At 38.4% G+C, this 27,453-nt stretch overlaps 1 protein-coding gene across 6 annotated transcripts in view; it reads right to left on the bottom strand.

Annotated features, from left to right (window-relative positions):
- The window catches only part of DGKB (diacylglycerol kinase beta), a 323,154-nt gene extending 296,153 nt beyond the window's left edge, over nucleotides 1-27,001 (bottom strand). For all 6 annotated transcript variants that reach the window (XM_074150986.1, XM_074150987.1, XM_074150990.1 and 3 more), the window contains exon 1: nucleotides 26,932-27,001. In XM_074150986.1, the coding sequence (XP_074007087.1) occupies nucleotides 26,932-27,001 (70 nt within the window). The remainder of the gene's footprint in view (nucleotides 1-26,931) is intronic.
- Between the last annotated feature and the right edge of the window lie 452 nt (nucleotides 27,002-27,453).

The raw sequence follows: 27,453 nt of genomic DNA, 5'->3' as shown, positions 1-27,453 counted from the left end.
TACAATGACAAGCATGGGAAAAAATCCAGCAGTCAGTTGACATAGCAATTTTTATATTGGTTCTTATTCTTCCATGGCCTTTACCTTCTTTTGTGGATGCACCCATACAAAAATGAGTGTGTATATATATAAATTTATACACATAGATTTTATTTCCTTTTGTATAGTTTATCTTACTCAGAGAACTGGATATGCTTTTGCTCAAGCTATAGCTATGCTTAATCTAAAGCTTTACTGGTCTAGAAATACCAGTACGTCAAACAAACCTGCACGCAGCACAAAAAGGGTAAAAACTGTTCCAACAAAAAAGGTTGTTCCAGTAAAAACACAGTTTACCTAGTATGACTCAGTCTTGCAGCATGTCTGTGTTGGTAAGAGATGCCTGATGGTTGATACCGAACTAGCAGAAGGCAGTAGTTTATGTGTCCTGTGCTTCCTGTACAAATGGCTGCAAGCTCACTGGCCAAGCTCTTTTAATATAGGTCATGCCTTGGTTTTAGTTTGTGACTTATAAGTGGTCTTTTGATGCAAATTTCACAAAAGAAACAAACATTTAAAACATCTAAAAGTGGGACAAACACTTCTTGTAATAAGAATTTAAAAACTATTGAGGCCTGGAAAAGAGTGGCCAGGCTGGGAAGGCAATCATCATCCAGTGGTCTAAAGGAGACCTCCCCTCACTAGTTCCTACCAATGGTTTGAGTGACATGCCTTAAACTGGAGAATTTGAGTGGCTACACCCTCCAACAAATCACATTCCTATTGACTTCTGTGGTGAACGACTATGGAAAAGCTTATTAGAAGCACAGGCAGAACTGGCTGATGCTGCCTAAATAAATACAGTGGGAAGTGACTTCTGCAATAGGGAATGGAGGAGGAGGAAGACGAGGGAGGTGGGAGGAGCAGCTCCTGCTGCAGAGGACAATCTTCCTCCTGACATCGGATGCAGGAGCTGCCTCTTCCACCCACCCTCCCTGCTGGGCCCGGCATCACAAGGAGGAAGATTGATCCATTTTACCCATTGCCACTTACTAAACGATACTTACGCAGACTATCCACGACTTCTTTGTGAGAAAAGTACTATTGACTGCATGTGCCCGCATACCTTTAGTCACACTAATAAAAAATATCCACCAAATCCCACTTCCCTACAGCAGATGTTCAAATGAAAGTATAGGGCAAACTACAGGGATTCGGGGAGGAGGAGGGGGAGGCTTAATTTTTGTCTGCTAGTGGGATAAGCTCTAAAAGGAAGAAATAAAGGATAAAGGATAAAAACGTATTCATAGAATCATCGAATCATCCAGGTTGGAAGAGACCCTTGGGATCATCGAGTGCAACCATCTACCCTACTCTACAAAGTTCTCCCCTATATCATATCCCCCAACACCACATCTAAACGGCTCTTAAACACAGCCAGGGATGGTGACCCAACCACCTCCCTGGGCAGCCTATTCCAATGCCCGACCACTCTTTCTGTGAATAATTCTTTCCTAATGTTCAGTCTAAACCTACCCTGCTGGAGCTTGAAGCCATTCCCTCTCGTTCTGTCATTAGTTACCTGTGTGAAGAGACCAGCACCAACCTCCCTAGAGTGTCCTTTCAAGTAGTTGTAGAGAGTGATGAGGTCTCCCCTCAGCCTCCTCTTCCTCATACTAAACAGTCCCAGCTCCTTCAACCGCTCTTCATATGATTTGTTTTCCAGGCCCTTCACCAGCTTCATTGCCCTCCTCTGCACTTGCTCCAGCACCTCGATATCTCTCTTGTATTGAGGTGCCCAAAACTGGACACAACACTCGAGGTGTGGCCTCACCAGTGCTGAGTACAGGGGCACAATCACCTCCCTACTTCTGCTGGTCACGCTATTTCTAATACAAGCCAGGATGCCGTTGGCTTTCTTGGCCACCTGGGCACACTATGACTTCAGAGGAACTGCAGGTAATTCCCGTGTGTACTTAAAAACATTTTGAGAAGAAAAAGAACCAACCATCTTTTACATTTTAAAATTACTACAGCTAACTTAGCTGGCTTCTTTTGGACTCCTTTGTCTCCCCACATTCAGAAAAATGAGGCTGAAAACAGTTTGAAAGATCCTCAGAAGACACCTCTGAGAGCAAGGTTCAGGGTGTCAGGGCGCTGCGAGGTCTGGGGGGGTCTTTGGGGCTCCCCCGGGGCAGCGGGGCCAAGCCTGGCAACCAGGGCCTGTCACACCACCACAGCCGGGAGCAGGGCAGCCCCCGGCCCTGGCCATGGGGCAAGCCCCAGGCTGTCGACCCATGGGTGGGCCTGACTTTGGGGAGCTGGAAACCAGCCCCACTGTGGTGTTGCCAGGGCACGTCTGTCCCGCCCCGGGGCACTGGGCCATAGGCAGTGTCTGGGAGCCCCAGGAGAGGCCAGGCTGGGACAGTCAGGCCCAGCAGCGCCCTCAGGGCCCGGAGGCAGCGTTCCCTCACCCTAAATTCATGAAGTGAGAAAACCATGATATTGCAAGTCATTCTTATACTCAGCTTCAAAACGCAGTATTTGTACACGTAGTTAATATACCATACTTCAGAAACAGCTTGCCTCGATACTGGGAAGGAGATGCCTCCGGAGACCTCCCCAGCCCTCAGAGCCCATCACCCCGCTTGAGCCCGAAAACTAATACAAACCTTCAGCAAAGAACTTCGTGGCTCCTTCTTTCCCTTTTCTCATTTCCTGCTTATTTATAGCCGGATGCAATATCTGATACAGGCTGCCAGCTCATAACCTTTCCAGCTAGAATGATGATGAAACCTTCCTCTATTAAATTAAGGAAGTAACACTATTGACAACATGTTTCACCCCAAACACTAACTCTAAGCACTAACTTTCTAGCAGTGAAGAATCAAATCAGTTTTGTTTGAAATTTAGCATGTATTATTTCTGGTTTTAAGTGGAAATCAGGAAATGGCTTTATAAGTTTGAGAATATTTGAACTGGTTTTGAAATCTGCATTGAAAAAAATAGTCTTTCACTTTTTTATATTTTTCCCAAAATTATTCTTTATAATTTTAATATGTATACTTTGAACTCATTATCCCTTTAACCTGAGCTTTAATTATGACTTCAAAAATTACTGAATTGGAAATATGAACATAATGTATATTCTTACATACTTATGCACTTAAATACAGGTCTATAAAAAAAATAAGTAATTTTTGCAGTTATTATAGAAACAAGTAGCACAGAGAAGTAAAATGTCACAGGATTGCTCACATTTTGCATTATCTGTGTCAGAAATCAGAAACATTTTGAAACATTACAACTAACATGGAAGTAGATACATATTAACATTTAACAGAAGTCCACAAAATAACAAATATAAAAAAAATGCTAAAAGTAAAACTAAGAAAGTAAAGTTTACCATGGAAACTTTCCAAGCTTCTACATATAGCCCTAAGATACTTAATTTCTACCTAACACATTATTCTTATGCCTGATCTTTTTTTCTATTGGCAAACTTTAGCTACCCTGTCTGTTCCTTCAACATATATTTACCAAAAAATAGTACACAAGTTTCTCATATCTCCACATATATCACCCAAAAGGGTCATGCAATACCAAGGCATACAAAGATGTTAAAAACTTGTGGGTTTGAATTTACGTTACCGCTTAAATTACCACACATCATAGGAAATACAGTAACTGTGCAAAGGGAAACTGTGAAGTAGTTTAAGCAAACTCATTTCACCTGTTCGCCATGAGAGTGAATCAAAATTGGCACCATATTTTACCAAGGTGCCATGGTTTCTTTTGATTGCCTGCCTGTATTTTATAGAGCTTGGGAGAACCTCCTCAGGTGGTGTAAATTTCCCTGTACAGTTGGGGGTTTGTTTGTCATCCCCTCTCCCCCCATTTCTTTATGAGCAGCCCCTTAAAGCCCCTGTTTAATTGCAAGACATAATTTCAAAGCTATATCTCATTCTTTCGTGTGGCACGAACAATTCTTGAAATGGTTTTCTACTCTTCCTGAAGCAGGAAGATTTAATGGTTATTTTTTTTTTTTCCATTTTGCCTTATCATGTTTCTTACTTCCAAAGTATCACATTCATTTTACTCCTCCTCCTACAAAGATTTAAAGGTTTATACAGTGACAGCTCTTGACATCCTATGTACTGAAACTGTAGTTCAGAGATGAAATTTTAGCTCTCAGCACTGAAGGTAACACTTCTTCCGACTTTCATCTTAGGCAATTTTCTTAACATACAACAATTTATTATCTTATGAATAAGGGAATGTAAGTGTTGAATCAAGGGATTATTTTAAAAACTGAAAATCCAACTCAATTTGGTTTTATTTGTCTTATGGGTTTCTGATCCATTAAGACACATCTGTCTTCCACTTCAAAACAATTGCAAATAAATGTTATTTAAAAACAAAATCTGCACTTCTGCAATCATGATTTTCTATTATAGTTTATCTTGGGAGCAAAGCCTTTAAAGTCAAATACTTACTTAGACGATAAAACTAAAAGAATCAGCAACACGAGTACACATTGCTTTGGATCTTAAACTACAAATAATGAAGGTTCCTGCACTAGCTGAGGATCAAAAGTTTTTAAACATTTAGTCTGAATCAAAACTATCAAAAACTCTATCAAGCACTGTAATACTGTTATTGTATACCATTATTTTGGCATGCCCAAAATTCTCTGATGCCTGACTAGATTTGCATGTGGAGACTCCACATTGTGTAGGCATATATACACTGTACGCATACAATGTTCCCAAGGCCTTGCCTTTTAGTTTATATATACATGTACATATACATGTATGTTCAATCTGGTGAATTCAGATCAATTTTTACAATCAATAAGACATTTCCTGATCTAACCTATCAAGCCACTGCAGCCTGGGGAAGGGAAAGAGTAAAAGTCTCCTCTACATCCTACACATCTTTGGACAGCATAAGCAGATTTGGCCGCTTGGGGCATTACATGATATTTCATATTTGTTAAAATTGTGCTCCAGTTTACATAGTAAGAGATTGCCTGAAGGTTCAGGATTAAATACTCCTGATTGAAAAAAAAAAAAAAAATTTAAAAAAAATCATTATTATTGCTTATATAAAGCTTCTCCAATTTATCTTTTGCTTTGTAGAGGGTTTCTAAGTTTGTGTGTGTTGGAAGTGTAAACATTGCAACAGCAGCTCAAATTTTCCACCATTTCTGCTGAGAACCTTGACATAATTCCCTTTTAGGTACAATCTTTGAGCATCTATAGTATTACAGGTGTTGAGCCTGTGGAAACAGTAATACCATAGAAAGTGTAAAGTTAGTCACTGAAAAAATACCAGCGGTGTTGTCCATAGGAATGAGCTGCTAAGCAGACATCTGCCTAGGAGTCACGGCCTGCCAGCCACTGCTTAGTTACAAAGGCATGGTCTGATGCAGAGATTGCTTTTCCGTTGTGGTATTTACACAGGGAGCTACCTTAGAAGGCTAGTGAAAAAGCATACTGCTAAATGATAGAATTAAAAAATAAAAACTCAAAGAAAAAAGGATACAGACTGAGCAGTAAAAGTCAAAACTCTCAATTCCAGTTCAAGATCTAACTTGGGAGAATATTGTTCTCCTAATACTCAGGAACTTGAAGTTTAATGAAATAAAGGACTGGGAAGAGGCTACAAGTCTGTCCTAATTGTGTATTAAGAAGATTTGGAGTTTTCCTATTTCCATTACTACAGCAAAGCAACTCAGTATTTATATTATACCTTCACACATTAACTAAGGTTAATATACGTTCATTTATCTTAACAATTGCCATTGCAAACCTGCTCTGGGAAGTCTGCTTTATGTTCATTTCTCTGAGAAACAAGTATGTTTCAAGTATTACTTCCATAAATTTTCTAGCTGTGGAGTTCAAAATTTTAAAAATTCTGTTTCCATCTAATCCAGGGCTGTGTCCAAGTTCGGTACAGTTAAACAGGTCTTTTCCAGCATTGCTATATCAAGTCTTTATTTTTTCAGCATTAAATGCTTTCTCCAGTTAATTAACTGCTTTATCTCATTAATTTCTTAAGAGACTTTATGGACAATATTGACTATAACAGACAATACTTGAGAATACAGGAAAGAGGTACTACGCATGGAAATGGAGGAAAGGAAAGCTTATAAAATCAGTTTACGCTCCTGGAGAGCTGTGTTCTATTGATCCTTGCTTGACGCATCTCAAATCCTTTCCCTTTCCCTACAAATACATTAGGCCTGAACTCTAGATCTGCTGTAGTTCGAAGGGATTTAATCTTTCATCTTTCCGATTCAGTATCAAAGCCGGAATAGGGCAATTCTTTGCTCATTCCAGGACTCTAAGTAGATGGCAAGCAATAAGAAACCTTATAATACAGTCCATTGATAAAGGCAACATTAAACCCTGCTACCAGGACTATTTGTGACTTTATGAAATGACATTTTAGTATTAAAAAAAACAGTCCTTGGAGAGGGACACTCCAAGGAAGACTGCAATTTCATGGAAACTTACCTGGCAAGGTAATAACATTATTAAGACAAGTAGCTCCCTCAAGGAAATTTATAGAGCTCCCTAATCATCCTAAACAATATCTGCTTAACTATGTAATTTAAGTAGTTAAATACACTTGGGTTTATTGCCCTCTACAGGCTTATAAGCCAAAGCCCATTTGCTCTCTTAAGCTTTATTTCTTTCTCTGTTATCTCTTTCTGGAATTCCCTATTCAGCTAATAAAACAAACAAAAATAATATACAAATTATCAGCCATCTTTGTTCTAGTCCCTCAGGAATATCTTTAATGCTAAAATTGTCCTATAATCAGTTTTCCATGGTTTTATCCTATCAATCTGTTCTTCATTTTTATTTTCCTACTACTCACTTTTTCTCTAATGTTATTCCCCAGGATGGGTGTTTGCTCTTTTGTGTGCTACCCGCCAATTAACAGTTTTTGAGTGATGGATATCTGTACACAGGCATCAGTGTTTTAAAAATTGTCTGTCCAGCCCTATAAGCCTATGTCCTTGTCTTGGAAAGAATCACCATGCTTTAATTTAGGAAAACGCAAAATGGATTGCTTTCAGCAAATCTGAATCATAGGGGAGACAGACCTTTACTTAAAGGGAATTGTCTGGAGAAAGGAATAAGAAGTACTACAGATCTAGACTGACTTTTGTCTTAAAACACTGATGATGGACTGTTGGATAAATATACTAGAATGAGTGATCAAAGATGTAATTATGAAGGCATCACGTGAAAAGGATGGAAGCCAAGTGACTCATACTTACTAAACAAGTTTAGTCACTGAGTGTACAGAAAAAAGATATACACGATGACATCATGAAATAAACCTCCCACCCAACAAAGCAAAAAGCCTATCAAATAAACTGGGAAAAATGCAGCCTGTAGTACAAATGCATATAGTTTAACTGAGTGAAGAGTAAAACAAAATTCTATGAATTCTGAATACGTACATAGTAAGAGTGCTTTTTACCTACAAGAATACCAAGAACTATGCCAAATAAGACAAAGAACTTGTTAAATAAGTACAAGCCTTTCAGAGTTAAGTTGTATTAACTTGGGGTCTATTCCTGATATTTCCAAGACAGTAAATCATCTTAATTGCATTTCTAACATTCACAAGGGGTTTTTTTTAGCCATCAATTAGTGATCTATGCAATTTCTTTGGATATTTAACTGACAGTTTGGACCAGGAGAGGAACCAGCCCCTGACTCAAGTCAAGGAAATTTTATTCTTATATAAAATATTTCATTCAAGATATTTCTATTGCCTTTGCTTTGAATACTATTTCATAACATTCTCACATCTATAAAAATCCACTGAAAATAGAAAGCCATGTACGTTGCTATAATGATGAATAAATGATTTCAAGACTTTTACCATGGCCAAGTAGGATGGGAATGTTTAAAATAAAACATGGAAGTGTCTGTCTTTCCCTTAACAACACGGTACAGCAGATTCCATTTACAGCAGTAACTGTGCTATGATCATCCCTGAACCAGTTACCTTAGAGACTTTGCTAGAGGCACACCCAGCACACCAGTACCAGCATCTTCTCTCATTACCCTTCCAGTTCTCAAAAAACCCCCTATATTAAGGTTAGAAGAATATCATCCTTTCACAGTTCAAATGACAGTGCAAGGTGAATCAAGTCTTTTTGCACCTTTGAATTTTTCAGAATAAGACCTTAAAGGCAATGACTGAAAAATTTTGGTGACAACAACAGACAAGCAATGGGATCTTTCATAAGAACACGTTCCTGCTGCCTACTTTCCACACCTATTAATCATTTGGCTTTTTCACCTCAGTGAAATCTAAGCAGATCTTTCTAAATGAACTGGAAAGCTTTTTTTTTTTTTTCTTCAGCCTACAGGTCATTACCAAATATATTGAAAATGTCTCTACCAAGGGAAGGTTTTGTCTACATTTAAGTCAAAAGTTGCAACTGTGGCTCCTTTTTGGATACCCAAATGATTGGGTGTAGAGATAAAAGTACAGTTGCATCAGCAGAGACCTCAGTTTCACAGATTTGAAAAGTATATTGACTTTCTCTGTGCCAAAAATTTACTCTTGAGGTACCAAAACTAGCTAAAATAAGCCAGTTCCTTTAAAGCTGTGCGAGACAATCACAATTTGGCTGTAATGTGAGCATACTCCAAGTTAATTTTACTTCCGCTTACTTACATCAGCTAACTTTTAGTATCTTTCTCCTCTACAGAAACATGCAGCTCTATGATACATCTACTGTAAAATGGCACAATACATATAGAAAGATACTAAAGAGCATATATTGACATAAACCCATATAATGTATTTATTCCGTTACAGGTTAGCATCCACTATGGATAGTTACTGTAAGTACAATACTGCTTAAATCACTAAATTTTATAAAGTAATTTTGTCATTTGCTGTCATTATGGTCAGAATATTTTTTAGCAATTTATAGCAAGTTCACCAAGAATTTCCTCACCAAAATCTCTTTCTAAACCACAAATGAGTTCCCCACCTTTGGTTAGGTCTTTCCTAAATCACCCCTGCCACAAATCCTGCCAAGAATCATTTACCTTGCTAATCCCTAATATTACAGCTTAGGGGAAAAAATTAGGAAGGAGATAAATAAAGCAATTTATTAAAACATCTTTTCTGCCACCTATGCTTCAAACTACAAAGATATGCCCCTAAACTAAACTCAATGTATATTTAGAAGAAAGAGATAAATGTCTATTTACTGTAAGCTTAATATAAACTTAACATAAACTTATTGAAATGATTTATGAACATGTAGCCCTAAAATACAGGTATTATAGCAACATTAAGTTATTTAACCTAGTAGCAAAACACCAGTAACGTGACACTGGCATTTATCAACTTAATGTCACCATGGACAAAACACAACATAACAGTAATGAACTAACAACACTCCCAAGATTCAAATTTATATCCCTTCCTAATCCATCTGCTTTTACCTCAGTATGCTCTCACAGGACAGGTTTGTTTATTTAATTTTACATTGTTCAGTTAGGAAGATTAACAATGATACTATCCAGAGTATCTAAGATCAAGGTAATTTCAGCAAAGATGATCTGACAGAGGAAAAGCAAGCAGAGAAAACACGAGAAGGAAAGAAGGGTAAAGAGTTAACCACCAAAAAGGATAAAAGGAACAAGAGAAGACAAAGAAAAGATGGGGAGAAGGAAAGATAGGAAGAGACAGATGAGACTTCAAAAATAGCAAGACAAAACAGAAGAGGAACGAAAAGTTGATTCTTCTGATCCTCTTCCTTCTTTCACCTTTCTTTTCTTCTGCTCCTTCATACCTTTTTTTCCAAGTTGTAACTAACATAGCCTAAAGAGAAAAAGCTCTCAGAAATGTTGTATCACTTATAAAGACCTTAAAGAATCTAAAAGTATATCATCATTTTCCAAGTTTCCAGAGACCTTAACTTTCTGATGATCTAAAAGGATGACTTCCTTTTCAGAATAAAGATATTCCATCAAATGCTCTCCACATGAGGAAAAAAAAACCCACCATGTTACAAGTTAATATTCAAGCATTCAGAAATAGGAAATTCTAGCTGCAAGCAGAACCTTAGCTTTTCCCAAATTTTTATATTCATCCTTAACTCACAGCTGAACATTCTGAATGTTCCATAAGTCTGGTTATTAAAAATATTTAAATGTAGTAATAAAATAGTTTAAATAAAGAAAAAGAGGTGAGAGGATGCCTGGAAATAAATTCACTTAAAAATCTGGGGAACTGACTAGCTGAGAGGGAGCTACATTCCAATTCCAATGGAGCGACATACCAAGTAAATGGAAGAGTAAACCATCTGTGAACTTTTTGACTCAACTGCTTTGGAGATCAGGCTTATTAGGCATAGCTTGCCTAATAAGTTCAGGAAAAACAGAAGAAAAGGAAAGTTGGTTGATTCAGTGCAAGACATTAGAGTGCAAAGAAAAGAAAAACAAAACTAGACTTCAGAGCTTTGTCAAGGGATGGCAAAGGACAAGTTTTGGACTTTTCCCTTGCTTTTCAAGCTGGGCTTTTCCCTTCCTGTGTTACATCCTGTTTCAGAATTAGAAAAAACCCAAAACATTTGACTATATCTGTTGCAAAAATGCTGCTCTAGAATATTTTAACCCAAGGAATCTGTTCTTGAAAAAAAGACATCAGAAGTCCTGGAGCCAGCCAGGCCTGCAGTAAGTGCAATACACAGCAGACAATACCTTACAAAAAGATCTAAGACGTTTCATCTCAAGGACAGATAAACTCTAATGTCTATGGAGATAAGCTGAGGGTATGGCTTTCCTCAAGCAATGGTACCATGCTCTATTAGAGCCTATCATATGTTTCAAATACCACTGTACAGAAAAACATAAAACAGCTGTAAACCAGAAGTTACTGAATGCTATTTAGCAGGTAACACGCTTCCCTAACAAATGCAATTAACAATAAATATAGGATATGTCATTTTTACTTGGCTTTTAGGATGATCCAAGCTGGGCTGTTCCACTCCTCCTGCAGCCCCAGTCCCCACATGTTCCTGTTCATTCTCTTACAAGGTAAATTCTTAAGCTTGGGTGGGGTCTCTGATTAGGCATATAAGAAAACTATAGACACAGTCACGCTCAAGTTTCTCACAGAGCAATTACTTGGTTTTGTCCTAATGCTTTTCTAACGTTGTGTGCGCTTAGTAAAATAAAGCTTAGCCCAGACTGTGCATTAAAAAGTCACAGAGAATAAATGACTTATTAGCTTTCAATATATATGAGATCATGGCTTCAAGATAAGTCATATAATAAAGACTCAGTCTCCTGAAAGTAGTGACGCACAATCCTCTGCACTATTAAGAAATATGCCAGACCCTTGTCAGAGTATCTCGAGCTTAGTGTCACTCACAGATAGCAAAACAGAGAATATATTCATACAAATCACACTGAAATAAAGACTCTACGATTTACACCCCTTTTCTGTGTCTTCTAACAAACTCTAAATCTGGGAAAAAAACCCACCACCCCACCCAAGATAAGATATGGATATGAATAGAAATAAAATGGCTAGACAAGAGCATAACTTATACAACAAAGTAAAGGTTGAAATTTTTTAAGCTGCCTTCAGAAATCAGATCACCCAAATCAAAATCCTAAGGCAATACAGAAATGTCTCTTTAATGATTTTATTTACATTTAAATGTTACATTTCATATAAGACTGTGCAAACTATTTTGATTTTTTCTCCCCATCAAAACAATCTGATAAAATTTTTAGCAGAAATTTCCTGTTAAAAAGAAAACCAAATCCTTCAGTAGAATCATGGAACCATAGAGTGGCTTGGGTTGGAAGGGACCTTAAACATCATAGAGTTCCAACACCCTGTCACGGGCAGGGACACCTCCCACTAGACCAGGTTGCTCAAAGCCCCATCCAACCTGGTTTTAAACACTTCCAGGGAAGGGGCATCCACAACTAGTAGGTTGTGGATAAACCAAATAGTCATATTCTTTGACAATCAGGTTTCCCTTTACTCTTTTTTTCCCCCAAGTAAAATATTGAAATATCTAATTCTGTAAGCATCCAAATGTTTCAAAAGGAACACCGCAATGTTTTGTTTCAAAAGAATTTGTTGTTCTTTGTGCCCACAAATGGCACTATTATGTAAAGATACTCTGATTAGCTTGAGTCGGGCACTGGAGGAATTCTACAGCTCCTGAAATAAACTGAAAATAGACTCCAGCTGTGCTGCTGCACCACTTTATGGCTCATTTTTAGCTTAGGAATCTTTAGACTGCACTGTAAAGTACAGCACAAGCATGTTGCTTCTCTGAGAAATTCCCAAACACGGCAGCCTTTTCTTCTTGTAAGAAGATTCAAGTCGGTGTCCACGACACGGTGTCCTGGTTTGAGGTAAAACAGAACCAACTTTCTGTTCAGTAATTTTACTTCTTCGCTAGGCTTCTTCTAACTCACTGAAATTAACAGCATATTGTGCAGAAAACTGTTCGTTCTTAGAGCGGTAAGACCAATGTTTATAGTTCAAGGAATGGTGTGCAGAGAGGCTCTTGCTTATACTTATTGCTATAACAACCAAGGTCAGCTAATTTTGTTATTTGCCCCGTTGGAGGGTCAGACATGTCCCACCTGCAGGGAGAAGGGGACAGGACAGGTGACCCAAAACTCACCATCAGGGTATTCCATCCCACCTGCCCCATGCTCAGTATAAAAGCTGATGGGTCAAATGGTCAGTTCTCTGTGCCAATGGCTGACATCCGAGGAGGACCCTGTCTGTTCATCTGCCTTTGATCCCGATCCATGTGTTCCCAACTCCAGAGCTGGAATCTAGTTCCCATCCATCACCAAGTCCAGCCTGGGACTTCCCCAGTGCCTGCTGGTGATGTCATCCTAGGAGCTGATACAGTTTTGTATATATTTTATCTATTCCATTATTATATTTTTATATTATTATTAATATTTCATTAAAGTAGCTTAGTTCCTTCTAAACTTGTAAGTCTCTTTATCTCTCCTCCTCTTCTCCTGGGAGTGAGAAGAGGGGGGAAGAGCATCTGTCACAGTCATAGGCCAATGCAGCCTAAACCAGGACACATGGGTAGACACAGAGACCCCTTTTTGGTTCTGCCCGGGTTCTCTGTTTCACCCACACACGTTCATTCCCTCACCAAGCAGGGTGGGAAGGATGGCCCTGAGCAGAAGCGGAGACCTCTTTGTGTGGGGATGGAACATGGCACCACTGCAGAGGGATGGTAGAGAGATGAAGGGGGAAAGGACGTGAATCCCAGCAGGAAGGCGTGGAAACGGGGACACCCATCTGAAAGGGGTGAGGGGACAGTTGCTAACTGCTGCTGAGAGCGTGAATAAGGAGGAGGAGAGCCTGCAGAGCTTCTCAAGAGCTCAACAAAGCAACGTGGCTGCCAGTGCTGGACTCACGCTGCATACAGAAAATACATCATTTTCCTGCTATCAGAATTCAAGTCATTCCCTGGAAACCTTAATCACAAATATAACAATGTGCATCATATGGAGTTAATTGTAACCACATAAAAGCTGGGAAATCAGAATGAAGGCTTCCCATTCAGCCTGCTGTGTGTCCTGTGAAAGCATCGAGCACTTTAAAAAGATCAAGAATTGACTTCTGTCCAATTTGAGAGAGAACAGCTATAATTCAAGTTGTTTAAAAGCTTGCATGCAATTCAGTAGATAATTTGCATACCAAAAAACAAATACATTTTTTATAAAGTATTACTTCTTACTTTTCTGAGAACACAATGAACAAATTCCTCCACCCGAGGAAAACTGTATACTTTTTTATTCTCACCTTACCTTACCTTCTTCCTGGCTCTGTAGCTTCTCTCTTTATTCCAACCCTCACATAAACTCATGATCATTTCATGTGTACTACCTTGCTTTCCATTAAGCTTTCTTTCCTCTTTGTCTTTATTTTTATTTTATTTTATCCAAAATTTCTTCAGTCTTCTTAATTTCTACTGCTTTTGTCACCTGTGCCTCCTAACTACTTATCTTTTATTCCTGATGGCTACATACTTGCAATCTGTTAATCAAAATAACTAGCTAAATAAAAACAGACTTTATCTGCCTCTTTTTTTCACTCTCTCCATGTTTCTACTTGATCTGCACCATCTTTTAATGCAAAGGATTCATGTAATTTTAAAAATCTACAGTGTTCTGACTATGACTAAAAGTAGAGAAAGCGTGATAAAATGATGGTCTTTTCAGAAGAAATACTGATAATGAATTAATTTCATAGAGAACAGTGATGCATACCCTGAACAAATTAACATTCTTAAAACAAAATTTAATTTTTATGAGTCAGGAAGATTTAAGATGAATTTTCTCAGTTTTTTCAAAACTCCATAGGCAGACTGCTAAAAAATGCTTAGAAGATTTAAGACACTATTTGAATTTCCAGACCTGCAAATGGAAAGAGAGCAGAACATTCTCCATTCCCCTAAAATGACTATTAGAATTAGAGTTTGAAAAATCTCAGCTCCGATAGTGAGCTCCAAAGCGATCTACTGATGGTCATTTGGCAAAGGCTGGGAGTACCCACTTTTACAAAGCTCTATTGATCACTGAAGTTATGCAGCATAAGCTACTAGACTTTTATCTAAGTCTAAATATTCATAGCGGGGAAGAAAAAAAAAAAAAAAAGCTAGAAAAAACCTCCAAAGTATGTATGCAAAGAAAATATTTTTTTCAGAATTATATGGAAGACTATTACATTAAATTGATAGCCAGTATCAGTAAAAGTGGCAAACTCTCCTGGTGTTGTTTCATGAAAGATTAGGACAAGACTGATATTCTGCATAACTATTAACACTAAAAACTGCTTAAGAAAAAAAAAAAAGAGCATAATGAAAATAAAATCTGCTATGATAAAGGACTTCGCTCTGCTTCTCCTTTTGTGAAAGGGATGAAAATGTTTCCCATTTCTTCCATCTGTTTCATTTTTACACAACAATAATTATTGGTTTCTAATTACTAAACAGGTGGGAGAAATGGGAAGCATTTTCATCTCTTTCACAAAAAGAGAAAGAAAATGAGGTAGAATCCACTCAGAACAGAATAGGGCATGGAAACAGCACTTATGGAAAAGACTGAGCAGATAAACATAGGGATTTAGGAAAACAATGCAGAAATCAGATCCCCAGAGATGCTTCACAATCTGAAGCAAGATTATCAACTCTTCTAAGCCAAAACTAGTTGAGAACCGTGGGTGTATGTTTCTTCTTATTATCACTCTTCATTTTTGAAAGGTAGAGGTATAGGTAGGTGGTCTTTAAGAAGCATGGCCTAAAAACACTAGAATGCTTTTACAGAGAAGTCCATGGTGATATATTACCAATCTGAGTAAGAGGAGCACTTACAAAAATTCACCTGCTGTTATATACAGGACTAATTACAATTAAAAACCCTAACAGTGTGCCTTAATCACCACCTCAGAACACTACACGTACTACCCTTTGGCACTACGATTTGAGTAGCAACCCGCAGCAGGCGAACACAACTTCCCTATCGCTGGCAGCATGAACAGCAAACCCGTGTGAAGAGAGCTCTTGTGGATCCCCGGTTGCCACTACTTGACTCCCGAAGGGGAAAAAACAGGACACGACAACTGCGTGGGACAGAACAACTTTCTGTACATACAACATCTCAGGTGGGCATTCCTTTCCAAAAATATTACCTAATTTCTTACCTTAAATAGCATCTTTCAGTATAAAAGCTGAAGTACACATCAACTGGCAAGTTTACCATAAAATGCAGCAACATTTACTCCTTATTCATTAACCCAAGTTATTTGGAGCAGTTAATGCAGCTTTATTCACTACAAGCAACACAACACCCAATGAGGTCTGACTCAGTTTTGAGCCGAAGACTTTCTGTAGTACAGAGACCATATTGTTGGGTTCCACTAAAATAATTAAATTGAGATGTGATTATAACCCATTGTGCATAATTAGGCAAAATTTGGTATTGCGTTTTATGTCAAGACAGACCCTGAACAAAGATTAACATATTTGTGCCTGGAACCCTTACAAAACTTTACAGATGATGCATTCCTCCTGGGGGCAGGATGCTAAGCTGTAGAGATGGCTGGATTTGTCCGGGAGTTTTTGTTTTGTTCTGTTTGGGGGACGGAAGGGAAGAGGGTGTCATTAGCCAAAGCTGCTACATGGTTTTTGCAGCTAGATAACAAAATGGGAACGGGGAAAAAAAAAAAAAAGAGAGGGGAAAAAAAAAGAAACTCAGCTTCTTATGAAAGCTGTTAATGGTAGGAAACCTATGAAATTTAAAGTAAACTTATTCAGGCGAGTTTTAAAAAATATCAGATTGGATAACTTTAAGCTCCAATGTGTACACAGAGCTGCAAAATGTTTATCATAAGAGTAGAGTCTGACTCGGAGAGTTTGCAATTTGAAGAGCGGGTTAGTAGTCCTCCTACATAGTCAGTCATTACCTCTCTAGAACGCTATTAGAAGGAGTACTACTCTGCAACTTGCTTCTTGAAACCTAATCCAGAAAAACTTCAGTGCATGTTTTAATTTAAACACATAGTTACATGGGGACATACTTCAGAATGTGTTTTTGTACCATTTGGGAGAAGTTCAAGATCTTTTGTCATTCTTTCTGTGGATCCCTTAAACTCCCAGAAGTCTCTTAAAGCACTGATAATTTAAAATTATATCATAGTGTCACATACTGTTTGGAGATACCATGTTCCTTTATGGAGATATCACATGTTATACCACAGACGAAATAACAAGCTTGGACTTGACAAGCAATTTGAAAAGATTCATTGGGTCTGAAGCAAAATAGAAAAAATATGGCTCTATATTTAAAACAAAACAAATGAATATGAAATGGGTAAGTATTCCTTTATTATTAGCTTATTCCAAATTAAATAACAGCTTATCTACTAAAATAAATCTGAATGAATAATAATTTCTGATTTATTCTAGAATAAGAGCACCTCCAAAGGGAATGCAAGTGGCTTATTTCAAGTTCCAGTTTGAGTACTTATTTGGATTTACCCTCAGCCAAAATTAGCAAAATAAGTAGTCAAGCTTTAGAATAAAAAATCATACCACTTGTGCACATTTTCACCGATTTTAATAATAAAGAATTTATAGAAAAACTTCTACAGGATTCTCTGCAGAAGACGGAATAGTTAATTAATTTAAATCATTGTTACACAATAAAATTTGGCTAATCACTAAGGTTTTACTTGATTCTTTTCCTTCTGCCCCAGGTCATTTCTCTCAGTCTCAGCATTTGTTCATTTGTTTTTCATCATTTTTTTTGGTTAATTTTTTTTTTTTTTTTTTTTTTAAACCAAGCACCCAAATGTCAAATAAGAATTTTGAAAAAAAATCAGCCATTAGGTACTGAGCTCTAATTTGGTTCCTGTCTGCTGCTCTGCCTCTTTAAAAGCCTTGTTTGATTTTGTCCTAATCACTTCTTTCTGAGATCTGTTCTTCTCGCAGTTTCCTTAAGGTACTCAATGCATCGCTTCTAAGTTGTAAGAATAGTGCTGCCCCAAGAATTTTTGTCTCACAAAAACTGGTAGACTCCAACTTCATTTGAAGCCATTTGTTTTGTTCTATTTTCCCACGGGTTATTATTTTTATTTTTTTTCTCCCTTCAGGACTTTCATCTTTTTCACCCCAGGAACTCTAAATCTCCTATATTCATGCTGCTAAAATGGTACAGTTACCATCTATTTGTAACCTTAGTTCAAAACTAGAGATGTAGTTTTGAATGTAATGTAATAATGTACTTATACATTCTTTTTCTTTGCATCTCTTCAATCTCCTTTCATCATCTCTAGTATCATTTCAATAATTTCTCAATTTCTCAAATTTCTCTCCAGAACTGAAGTGCCTCTGTTCCAGAAAGTACTCAGACACATACTTAGTATATAAACTGTCTCCCCATTCTCCTTTCATAACTGGCTAAAATTTTCACTGTTATTTCCTTCCATTCATTTCAACCTCTACAATATACAGGCTCTTATATAATAGACTTAAAGCCTATGTTTTCTTCCAAAGCAGTGATGTCAATAATGAATGCCAGGGTCTTTAATTAATCTATTCTGATACAGGTAAGGGTGCTAGATTCTGTCCCAAGTCTGTAGTGAATTTCAAACAAAAACAACATATTAAAAGTAGAAACGGCCTTTTACTTAAAAAAACCCAACCAAACAAAAAAAACAACAAAACAAAAAAACACATCAACAAACAAACAACAGTTAACAAAGCAGTTTAAAGCTATTGGGTATGCCTTCATGAATGAAAACATCTATTGCTAGGCCAGTTAATTCTGGAAAATACATTCTTCAAAACAAATTCGTTATCACTAACTATCACTACTGCTACGATTAGCTTGAGTGTCTCAATAACACAAATTATTGATAACCTTTTACGTTAAAAATAAAATCAAGAATTTATATTTTCTGAAACTATGCAAGAAAATACTATATTGGAATTTAATCACAAGCTCTTTTCTCAGTATTCCATGCTGGTTTTAATAAAATTATAGATTATAAACCACACAAAATCTGACAGTTCTAAAAACAAATTTAGCAATCAGTAATGTCCTCAAAAAGCCATTACATTTTGCAATGCAGCCAACAAAACCATGCAGTGACACTCCATAACACCCACTAAACATCTTCCAAAGCCACACAAAAAGCAATATATTTTTAGTGCTTGAAAAAACAATGACAACATACATAATTATAAGCACATTTAAAATTTTTGCCTCTTTTTATTGGCAGAAAACAATGGAGAGGAATGTGATCCAGGGCCCTTCAACCCTGACCAACGGCACAAGGAGAGAGGTCTTCTGACACCACCAGGCAGCCCTGAGCCCACGCTTTTTCACACAGAGCCCTCTGATTCTCGTTTTGAACCACCAAGAGCAACCTGTCTCCTGTTCTCAAGAGCAACAAGGAAGACAGGTTTGCTCTCCTCTCTTCAGAAATCCAGGAGAGGCTGAACAGCCCAAGCGGTAACGCTCCCAGCCAACTATATTTTTTCAGTGGATGAGTTGGAGAAGCAGCTTTCCCCTTCCCTCTTCAGGCATATGAAGCTTTGCTGGGCCGAGGGGACCCACCATGAACTGCTCTTTGAGTTCATATCCCGTAACAGCAAAGAGGGATCATTCTTTCTCGCAGAGCTATTTTTTTTTTCAGTTTGTCTGATGAGTCATGGATTGTCATCATTTGAATTACACTTTCAAGTTCTTCTATAGAAACACAAGAACTAAAAATACATGCTTTTAATGAGAGCTGAGATTCTGCCACAGTCACATGGCTCCCCAATTAGTCCATTCTCCCTTCGTTTTGTTTCTTCAAGGCTTGGTGAACTGTAATTCTCTATTTGTGACATCAGGCTCATTTCCACAGCAACCAATTGAATTATCCCCCAAATCTTTATAACAGGGATAAGCAATAGGAACAGAGGAACTCTTAAGAAACAAAAGCTTCTCACTGTTTACATCCAAATGTCCATAGAAACAACCAAACAATAAAGAGAAAGAAATATGGAAGATACATAGAAACACAGGAAATGTAACAAAGGCATAATCAATGTTTATATATTTTACGGTGTATAAATACAAGTTCAGTAATTTTATGACCATATGTCAGATTTGTAATAACCACAATATGTGTTCAATGCCAGTAACAGCTGATGCTGCAACACCAGGCATTAGTGACTGGCAGTGGAAATCTGTGCAGCTTTCATCATACAAAGAAATCATTATTTTTGACAGAGGAAACAGAAACCAAGGTGAGATGACACCATTTGCCTTTCAGGATTCTAAGACAGGAGTTACCGCTGCCAACCACCACACACCATGGATCCCACAGCCACAGAAGCTTGACAATTGAGGTTTCTGTTTTGGTCTTTATAGGAACTCTTTAGATTTGCTTCTTGCAATGATATCCTTGGAAATAGAACTGCATTGGACTTTTCTACAAACACTAATAATTCCCTTCTATTGCAATAAAGACCTGACATTTTGGAGCCTGACTATGTTATTTAAGAACAAGGGATCTAACTGCATGTCTAAGAGTAAGCACAAGCCCTGACACTGTTAGTAGTGCTAGAGCTGTGACTAAATTAATCTTCCCCAGATACCTAAAGCGCCACTATGACCTCAGTGGAAACACTGGAAACTTAGTAGCATAATCTAGAAAATAATATGATTATCCTAAAACTAAAGGTCAAACACTATCCAGTCTCAGCCTAAACCAATTCAATATCTGTATTGTATTGAACTGGTGTGTGTCACTGCTCAGGGAGACTGAGTAACCATAACGATCTTCTCCGCTGACATCTGACTATCCCACCAGACTGCCATGAGAACGTTCCTCCTGACTCACAGTTGTGGACAGAGTCAGTATGACACTGTTTACCCCAGACAGGTTAACTGGACAATTGACTGGCTTCTGTTTGGGTGAAAACACCTTTAGTAGTCATAGACAGGCTTATATCGCGGCAGGAACACTAAGCATTTTAAGTCATTAGAAAGCCAACCTCAGAGATCCAGATCATACTGTATTACTGTATGTTGATCAGCTTTTTCCTTCAGAAATTGTTGGCTTATCATACTTGTCTTACATTCTCTTCCAGACCCAGCACAGAACTGATGGCACAAAGGAAAGAAATCCACTAACAGTTCTGCAGCTGACATTGGTGCCCAGCTCTCCACCCCCACCAACAACTTCATCTGTGAAACCATCTTTAGAGGCCAAGTCCCAACTATGACTGGTTAAACGAAAAGTAAATTCACAACTTTGCATCTTTTTCTGTTCTGGATTTCAGTCTAACACAAGTCATAAAGTTGGAACTAATATCCTCATTAGTGCAGACAGCGTATAACCACCTTCCTTTGGACAGAGTTCAACTTTTAAAAGAATAAATCCGACTACAGCCTAAATCTATCAGATATAATATTTCCATCCCATTTCTTCTAAGTTGGTACCACACAGGAATGTGCACCAGGGATTTAAATTCACAGATCTTAAGAAAAAAAATAAAATTACAGTGTTGTATCAATAAGCATAGTTCATCTCTCAGAAGAACTAAAGCAAGTGCCCCACCAAACCCTTGAGCGGGACTCCAGTTTCTCTTAGATTTTTAGTCCCCAGTCACAGACTCAGAATTAGGATTCAGACTCCACAAATCATCAACTTTGACCTCTTTTTCTGGCCACTCCATCCCCAACAGGCCTTGCACGCAATGAGAGGAATCTCTCACTAGACCCGTTATCCTTCCCTATGAAGTTGTCCACGTGCACAGGATGTCACACAGGCTGTGCTGGCAGACTCCATCTTTCAGCCAGTCTGACAGGCTCTGACAAAACTTTATGAGAACTTAATCTCCTCCATCTTTACTTCCACAGAAACACTATACTCCTAAAATCCAATACTTGGAGTAAAACTATTCTCAGTAATCACCAACGATTTTCTCTCTCCGCTTTCCAAACTGCCAAAAATAGCTGGTTTTAGCAATCTGTATTCTTTGATGAGGCTCATTCCCTCATTAGAATTAGCAAGATTCCATGTGGCACTAGAAGCCTGGGACCCTCTGAGGGATTGTGTAATGGTCCATTGCTGCTGGTGACCAGCTGCCACATGTATGAAGTTCCCCGCAGGTTATCATTTATACCCATTGTAAAAGAAAATCTTTTCCATCTGTGAGGGCCAACAGAATCAAACCCACCCAAGAGTCTCTGGCAGCTTAATTCTGGACCAAAACTTCTGCTGACCTTCCTGTTTCTCTTCAGAGATTCTTTTTCACAAGTTCCCCCTTCCTGTTCCCCTATAAAATTCTTACACTGTCTAGTTCTTGCTATTGATGCTACATCAAAAGATGCTGCAGCTGCTGATGCTGTTCCTGTTCTCACAGCCATCCCAGTAGTACTCCAGCATCTATTTCTATCTTCGGGCTGTGACAGTCTGCCCAACTTCTCCTCCACCAGCCTGGGAAAAAAATCACTGCCAAAAGTTTTGCAAAAAGTCTTTTTCAGGCTTTTTCCTCAGGGCACATTTTGTTGACAAACTCAAAAGGACAACACCAAACCAAGCTATTTCCCCAGAGTGCACATGCTGCCAGGGCTCAGAAGCCTTTTCCTCCGCCTACTAAGGGAAGGGCAAACCTTCCTTCCTTCTTTTAAAGTCCAGCTGAATCATGAAAGTCTTGCTTTAACTGCTTCCAATCCCTCCAATATTTTCTCACTTGCTTGTGGAGCAAGATCCTCTAAATTCCCCTTAACATATAGCATGGAATAAATCAGCGATAAAACTTTACTTTTATAATAAAGGAGATACAAAATTAATTTAATAAAAAGGATACAAAACCCCCTGTCCGAAATAATTAAACCTACCGTACAGATAACAATCACAATGAAGCTATTCATATTGTTTCTCTTTAATGTCCTTACAACTGAGGCTGCTGTTAGGAGTAGTATAGAGCTATGCTTATACCTGATACTACACAGTTTAGAAGAGTCTCTGCCTGAAAAGTCCTGTATGTACCTTACCCTATGCAGTGACATTTTTATGCAGAAAAAAACCCCTGCTTATTTTCACCTTGCTTTCCCACAGCCAGCATTGATAACGAAATCTAAAGAGAAAAAAAATATACAAATTTTCTTCTCTTGAGTGCATGTATTTCCCTAGAAACTTCAGGATTTGGTGTGGGCTATATTATTGTTGTTATTGTTATTATTACTATTATATAATGAGCACTCCAGTTATTTCTCTTTTTATGTATACTTCTGAGGCATTGTAAAACCAGGCAAAGATCTAATGCAAAATATTTCCTACCATGCTCTCTTCAGAACAAGAGGAGAGAGAAGATTTTTAATTTGACCAGCAAAGAGGACACAGAGAAACTGTCTTTGGAAATAATTATGCTTGCAAAAACCACACATATGCATATTAACTTCAAAGAGCCAAGTATTAGGTAATATGCTCTTTGAATTCTAGAAATAAACTTTTCTTCTTTTTAAAGTAATATTTAAACTGTTCCAAAAAATTCATTTGAAGCCCAAAATTATTTAAGTATGGCGAGCAGATGAAGAAAGGTCTAAAACTGGAAGTATAAAGTTGCCTTGAATTGAGCTCAAGAATAATTCAGTGTCACAAAATTATGGCTATTCCTTGGATTAATTTACTGGAAGATGGTCACTTACTATGAAGTCCTGAGTGCCACTTTGAGGTGATTCATGATTCGAGGTGCTTTGTGATTCAGAACAAGCGGTGGAGAATTCATTCTCCTTTGCTGTTCAGTTCCATTTATGGAAAATGGAAAAAGCTGGTATGTATTCAGGAAAGACATTTTATATTCAGGGATTGCGTTCACCAGACAATACCCTTGGATGAAGCTGAGAATCATACCGTAAATACAGGATGAAGAAGACAGGCAGACGAGATGTGGTAGGAACTTCTCAATAGGGTACCGAAGACAGTACCTACACACAGAGCTAGGAGCGGGTCTTGTTTGTTTAACTGTACTTGCGAGAGGAGACAGGACATCATCAAGCCGACAGAAGACTAATTAAATGTAATTAAATTACACTGAACTGTAGTAAAATGTCCTTCAGTCAGAAAGTGGAAAGCACATGTCTTTGTCAGAGCACTAGAATCCAAATGAGTTTAATGGGCTTTATATAGTGAAAGATCCACACACTTCCTTTGGTGACTAAAAAGGGGATTTATGCTGAATTCAGACCTCTAAGCCCAGGACAGCTGGATCTATAATGCCCACACTCAATCAGCTACAGGTCTGCACATATAACCTAACTCTGGAGATACAGGCTGCACAGGTAATAAACATAAAGTATCTCAATATGGTTTGAAAATTCCTTTACATGACTAAAATTGATGCCAAAGAGAAGCAGCTCATCTAGGTGCCTCCTGAGTTCTGTTGGAGTCTAAAGACAAGAAGCAGCACTTACTTTGTCTCTTAGAACCTGGGTGAACCCATTCCTCTGCTGTTCTCAGAAACCAACACACTTGCAGATGTGACTGATTTCAGCGAAGTCTGGCAGCAACAGTCATCTTCATAAAAGAGGTGGAAGTGAGATAGGCCTTCTGATTAGGGGAAAGACCAAGAACATGGGCTCAAACTGACCTTCAACCTCAGAAGATTCAAACCCAAATCCCTCACTCCAACAAGTATGTCCTGTCTGCTATACAGCAGAACAGTCCGAGTTACTCCCCCTTCCAATACCAGACCAAAACTAAGGCTATCAAACCAGGACGGTGGTGTGGGCTTGTATACAGGGCAGCAGCTGGGGTTGTCACCCAAGCAAAACACGATCTCGCTCTGTAGCCAGCTTCAGTTGAGGGGATTCATCTTGAGAAGGGAAAGTCTGTGAGGGTTTTTTCTGACCACCAAGCAAATACGCAGAACACCGGCAAATGCATTTTAAAGAGGATATTTTCTGGGTGGATGGGCACATGAAATGCAGAACATTGACTCCTCTCCTGAAAACAAATAAGCAAACTTTCTTAACCAAATTTACTTAGGCTCCAAAAAGAAGCAGAAACCAAAATACACCCTGTGCTTAAAGCTCCCTACTGGTTAGCACAAGGCGCCTCAGCACTCATCTGGGCTCCTTGGGCTCATCTGCTAAAGGTAGCTGCTTTGCATCAATAATAGAAGATGCTGCGAATCACCAACACTTTGTATTTGAGCATGGCAATGTGATACAGAGGTGTAAGCATGAACTCTGAATTTTACCCACTGAGCTCAGGTCAGTCTAGTACACTCCTCTAACAGTTCGTTTAAGAATTTCTTTATGTTTTCTTTCAATTAAGTCTTTACTATTTAGTATTAGTACTTTTTATTTGCACACCAAAATGTGTGTATGCTAATATATCAGAGAAAGCTCTTTCTGTAGCTCTTATTGTTTGAAGTTCTGTATTACTTTCTTTCAGTCTTATGCATATTTTACTGTCACATACCTGCATAAATTGACTCAGATTAAAAAATAATCCAATGTATGTTTGTATAATGAATTTAAAAGAGTTCTTTTCATATTTCAGCCTGTTGTATTGGGTTTGCGTGGCAAGGTTTTGATAGCAGGGGAGGCTACAGGGGTGGCTTCCATGAGAAGATGCCAGAAACTTCCCCCATGTCCGATAGAGTCAGTGCCAGCCAGCTCCAAGTTGGATGTGCCTCTGGCCAAAGCCAAGTCCATCAGTGATGGTGGTAACATCTCTGAGATAACATATTTAAGAAGCAGGTGGGGGGGAAATCTGCTGTACAACAGCAGCCGGAGAGAGGAACAAAAATATGTGAGAGCAACAACTCTGCAGACACCAAGGTCGATGAAGAAGGGGGAGGAGGTGCTCCAGGCACTGAAGCAGATTCCCCGGCAGCCTATGGTGAAGACCACGGTGGGACAGGTTGTCCCTCTGCAGTCCATGGAGGTTAATGGTGGAGCTGATATCCACCTGCAGCCAGTGATATTCTCCTACGCCAGAGCAGGTGGATGCATGAAGGAGGCTGTGACCTCTTGGAGAGCTCACACTGGAACAGCTCATGAAGAATTGCAGCCTGTGGGAAGGACCCATGTTAGAGAAGTTTTTGGAGGACTATCTCCCATGGGAGAGACCTCATGCTGGAGCCAGTGAAGAGAGCGAGGGGTGATAGAGTGGCTTGGTGGGCCCGCCACAGCTGTACAGAAGTAATTCTGATTCCAGTGACCTTAGTCACATCTACTTTATATCAGCCACTAAGAGTATGAGCTGAAGTCACTGATATCCAAGGAAGATGGGTTTTTGGGAGACTATACTCTTAGTTCCAAACTGAATGAAATGCAGAGCAAATGACACCCCCACATTATCAGCAGGCGAGTGGAAAACAAATCACCTAGCTATAAATTCCATACTGTATTGGACTTCATCAAAACACAATTAAGTATATGTTGTGATGTTGGTCTCTTCACACAGGTAATTAATGACAGAACGAGAGGGAATGGCTTCAAGCTCCAACAGGGTAGGTTTAGACTGAACATTAGGAAAGAATTTTTCACAGAAAGAGTGGTCGGGCATTGGAATAGGCTGCCCAGGGAGGGGGTTGAGTCACCATCCCTGGATGTGTTTAAGAGCCGTTGAGATGTGGTGTTGGGGGATATGATATAGGGAAGAACTTTGTAGAGTAGGGTAGATGGTTGGACTCGATGATCCCAAGGGTCTCTTCCAACCTGGATGATTCTGTGATTCTATGTCATAGGCGCAAAAAACCCAATCATTAGTCTTCATTTTACCTTACATGCAAATGTTTCCTTCAGTAATAAATGAACAACATTCATAAATCACATGAGATTTTCTCCTTTTTTTTTTTAAATATAAATTTGGATTACTAATAATGCAGGAAAACTTCTTAAATGTTCTTTACTTTTTCCAGTTGAGTTCTTATAAGGCTTCATAAACTATCTCCTAAATATAACTTCTTATGTTCAGTATCTGTCCTCTTAGCACAATTCTGAGCCATAGAAGTTACTCAGACAACTTAAAGGAAGTTTTGCTTGAGCAAGAACTAAAGAAATTGTTACGGTGAATTTAAGGTGGCAAAGCCACAAAAATACACTCTCCAAATATCCAGTCACATAACCCATAGTCAGCCTACATAGTACCATACCGGATAGTAACAGTTCAGTTAAAAAAAATAAACACCACCACAAACCCCAACTGATCTTTTTTTTCCCCTCCAAAGAAAATATCTTTTGGATTAAAAAACATAAACCATAATTTAACCTCTTATTTGATGACAGTGAATAACATGAATAGTATATTGATAGTATATGCTGCATTCAAAATATTCTTAATGTTTAATAAGCCATAAAATCACATATTTTAAAAATTACTTACATTCTGCATATTTCTGAAGTTGAGAGAACTCTCCAGGACTAAGATTAACCCACTTGTCCTGGCTCGTCATACTGGCAGTAAGGGTCCTCGTGAACTATCAGAGAAACATTCCCTTTGACACAGGTAATATAAACTCCATAAAGATTCGTAGCTTCAGTTCACAGTGCTTGGAGACTGGCGAGATGGCATCAGTCTATGTGGATGAAGTTTTTGATGCTACGAACTGTTCCCAGCGTCTTGGTTCAGTGGTGAGTTACAGCACTGTCAAAAGAAGATCAAGCATTAAAAGCATAGAATACGAGTTTTATTATTGAAATAATTGTAACCGATAAATATGCTTATGTAGTTTTTACTCAAAAATCTTTCCATACAATATTTGCCCATAAAATTTATTTCCAAATTTTATTTTTATAATTCCAAATGCTTAATGTGCAGCATTGATAACCACAAATTATCAATTGTTTATGCTCAAATTGTACCTGGACACCTTGTATGGGGAAGTTTCCGTTTCAGTGACAACCA

The sequence above is a fragment of the Numenius arquata genome, chromosome 7, assembly GCF_964106895.1.
Source record: "Numenius arquata chromosome 7, bNumArq3.hap1.1, whole genome shotgun sequence".
Taxonomy (NCBI): domain Eukaryota; kingdom Metazoa; phylum Chordata; class Aves; order Charadriiformes; family Scolopacidae; genus Numenius; species Numenius arquata.
The sequence above is the reverse complement of the archived record's forward strand: the minus strand, read 5'-3'. Positions and strand labels throughout refer to the sequence as shown.